Source organism: Macrobrachium rosenbergii, chromosome 28 (assembly GCF_040412425.1).
Source record: "Macrobrachium rosenbergii isolate ZJJX-2024 chromosome 28, ASM4041242v1, whole genome shotgun sequence".
Classification (NCBI taxonomy): Eukaryota; Metazoa; Arthropoda; class Malacostraca; order Decapoda; family Palaemonidae; genus Macrobrachium; species Macrobrachium rosenbergii.
The window spans coordinates 20,865,001-20,867,500 of NC_089768.1; the positions used below are offsets into that span (position 1 = coordinate 20,865,001).

General features: G+C 35.1%; 1 protein-coding gene and 1 long non-coding RNA gene across 6 annotated transcripts in view; one reads left to right on the top strand and one right to left on the bottom strand.

The window, feature by feature from the left end:
• LOC136854118 (uncharacterized) overlaps window positions 1-2,500 on the bottom strand; it is a 409,448-nt gene that overhangs the window by 150,591 nt on the left and 256,357 nt on the right. The gene's annotated exons all lie outside the window — the stretch shown is intronic.
• Window positions 1-2,500, top strand: part of LOC136854116 (calcitonin gene-related peptide type 1 receptor-like) — a 161,756-nt gene that overhangs the window by 114,975 nt on the left and 44,281 nt on the right. For all 5 annotated transcript variants that reach the window (XM_067130300.1, XM_067130302.1, XM_067130299.1 and 2 more), the window contains exon 8: window positions 1,196-1,302. In XM_067130300.1, coding sequence (XP_066986401.1) covers window positions 1,196-1,302 — 107 coding nt within the window. The remainder of the gene's footprint in view (window positions 1-1,195; window positions 1,303-2,500) is intronic.

Consider the following 2,500-nt stretch of genomic DNA (forward strand, 5'->3'; position numbering starts at 1 on the left):
TTAAAGCGCAGACGGATGAGGACAATTTTCGAAACTAAACAGCCAAATTCAAAGGTTGTCCATCTATAAGAATTCTGTTATATGAGGCGGGATTAATAAATCATGAGAAACCGTAATGTAAAGCAAATAAATAGGTTGGATTTCTGTATTATGAAACAAAAAATGACCTTTGACAACACAACTTAAAGTTAAGCGAAATTATATCATAAATTCTCTAGAACTTATTTTCCGATGAACAACAAAAGGTCCGAGAGCAAATACAAACGACTTAAGGTGGGCCAGACTTGAGGGTAAAAGAGATTTAAGGGCTTAATCCTTAGCAAAAAGTTTAAATGAAAAAGGCTGAAGCAGGTCACTGGTAAAGTAAAGTAGAACAAGAAGCAGGACACTGCAAGTCTGAAAAACAAAACTTGAGTCTGGGAAGGAAATGCAAGTTAGACCATTAAAAGTGAATACGAAAGCTGGTAGAGGAAAAAAAGATATATGAGTTTACAGAACTTAGTGGACAGAACTATAAGCCGGAAGTTCACTTGCTGAGCTTTTTGAAAAACTGTGAATTCTTTTCAGCACCTAGGCCGAGCGAACATATCCTCTCAGCTCCTTAGAATAACCACTCACAAACATGATATGAGATCAATGATTTTATCATTGACAGCAGATAGGAAAAACAAAAGGTAATAAAAATCAATATAATAAATTGCGATTGAGGTTGCTGAAGCATAATCCATATTATTCAGCCTCTTCATCATGTATCGTAGTTCACGTGGTTACATGATCTAGTCGAAGAGGAATCCAATTGCACCTTAAGGGTACTTGTAAGGGAGGAACCTCCCAGCCACCCTCGCCGTTGTTTGGGCAATCGGTTACCGATCCAGGCGACATCCCGATGTTACATTAGAAAGAAATTATTTTTATTTAACTTTGTATTTTATCGGTGCAATTAAAAATTATGTTGCGGATGCTATGAGATGTTGGAGGTGAAAATCTAGAATGAAAATTTGCTTGATTACTCATAATAACATTAATTAGATTTTTTATACTTAATAAAACTATTTATTTTTTATGGATATGTATTAAATGCTCGTAAAACTGCGATCATTTATATCAAGAGAAAAATTTAGTTTAATGTAACGCAAATAGTAATCCACTTCCCTCTAAATTTCCATAAATTAAGTTTCCTTTCCATTTTCCATAGGAATGGCGCATAAGGTCTGTAACGAGGACGGGTCCTGGTACCGCCATCCTGAGACCAACCTCACTTGGTCTAATTACACCACTTGTATTGATCTTGAAGACCTGAAGGTAAGTGATGGAATAAACTTGAGATAGAGTTCCTCTAATTAAAGCGCTTTGCATATCCGCAGGAACATCTGTGAGCTCGCATGTCAGTGTCCCTGACATAATCATTTCCTTCCATCGAAATTATGAATTTCACATTAGAAAATAAGATATTTCATGAAATTGTGAAACGAAATTACTCAAGTTTTCCGTGCAAGTGTGATGTATCAGACTGTTTAGAAAGTTCACTAAAACTATTTACAGACTGACTTGCTGGATAGTGTTAACGAGCCACCCATATACAATTACACAAAAATAGTGTTCTCGAATCATACAAAACTCATTTCTTATCTTAGTCATATCTCTTCTTTTAATAATAATGTGAGGATTTCATCAAATCTTGAATATAAAAGGTTTTGATTGCAAATTTCCTAAAGATTTATGTTCCGAAACTAAAAAAAAAAACTATATAAAACTATTTGACATTATAGATTAACGAAGTAGATGCAAAGTAAATGTTGACGACGTTTTGGAAAGTGAAATTGCTATAAATAGTGAGGTGCTAGAGGGTAATGTTTTCACTTTTTCATTTGTCATTCTCATTGATTTTATAATGAAATCGATTGGAGTAACGACAGCAATTTGCCAGGCTTCGAGTACGCAGAGAAAGATGTTGTAACAACCCAGACAACACCACTTACAAACAAAACTTGCTTAACACAACGCATAATATATATCTCAAGAGAGCGTGGGGGTGGGGAAGGACTCGAGATAAATCAAAGATAAACAGAAGGAATGAGGACAGAGTTTGCAACAAGGGATTCAATAACATTATGTGGAGGAAGCATCAGCGAAGCTGAATCGCTCAGATATTTGGGAACAATTGTATTCAGTGGTGGTTATCTTAAGTTGGGATTTAGTGAAAGACTCTGCAATGCAAACCAAACATTGAACAAAATGAGTAAGAGTTGGGAAATGAACCAACTGAAATTGCGTACAAAAGAAAGATTATATATCAGTGTAGTGCGATCTGTATTGTCATACAAACAAGAATTATGGAATCACAATGAAATTATATCTGAAGGATTTTTGAAGATTTGAGAATTTAGGTTTAAGATGAATATTTGGGTCAAATGGCAGGGGAGGATGAAATGTCATGCCTTAAGTGAAATTACTGAAGTTTTGCAAGTAAATGAAATAATGAAGGGGAGATGGAGATGGC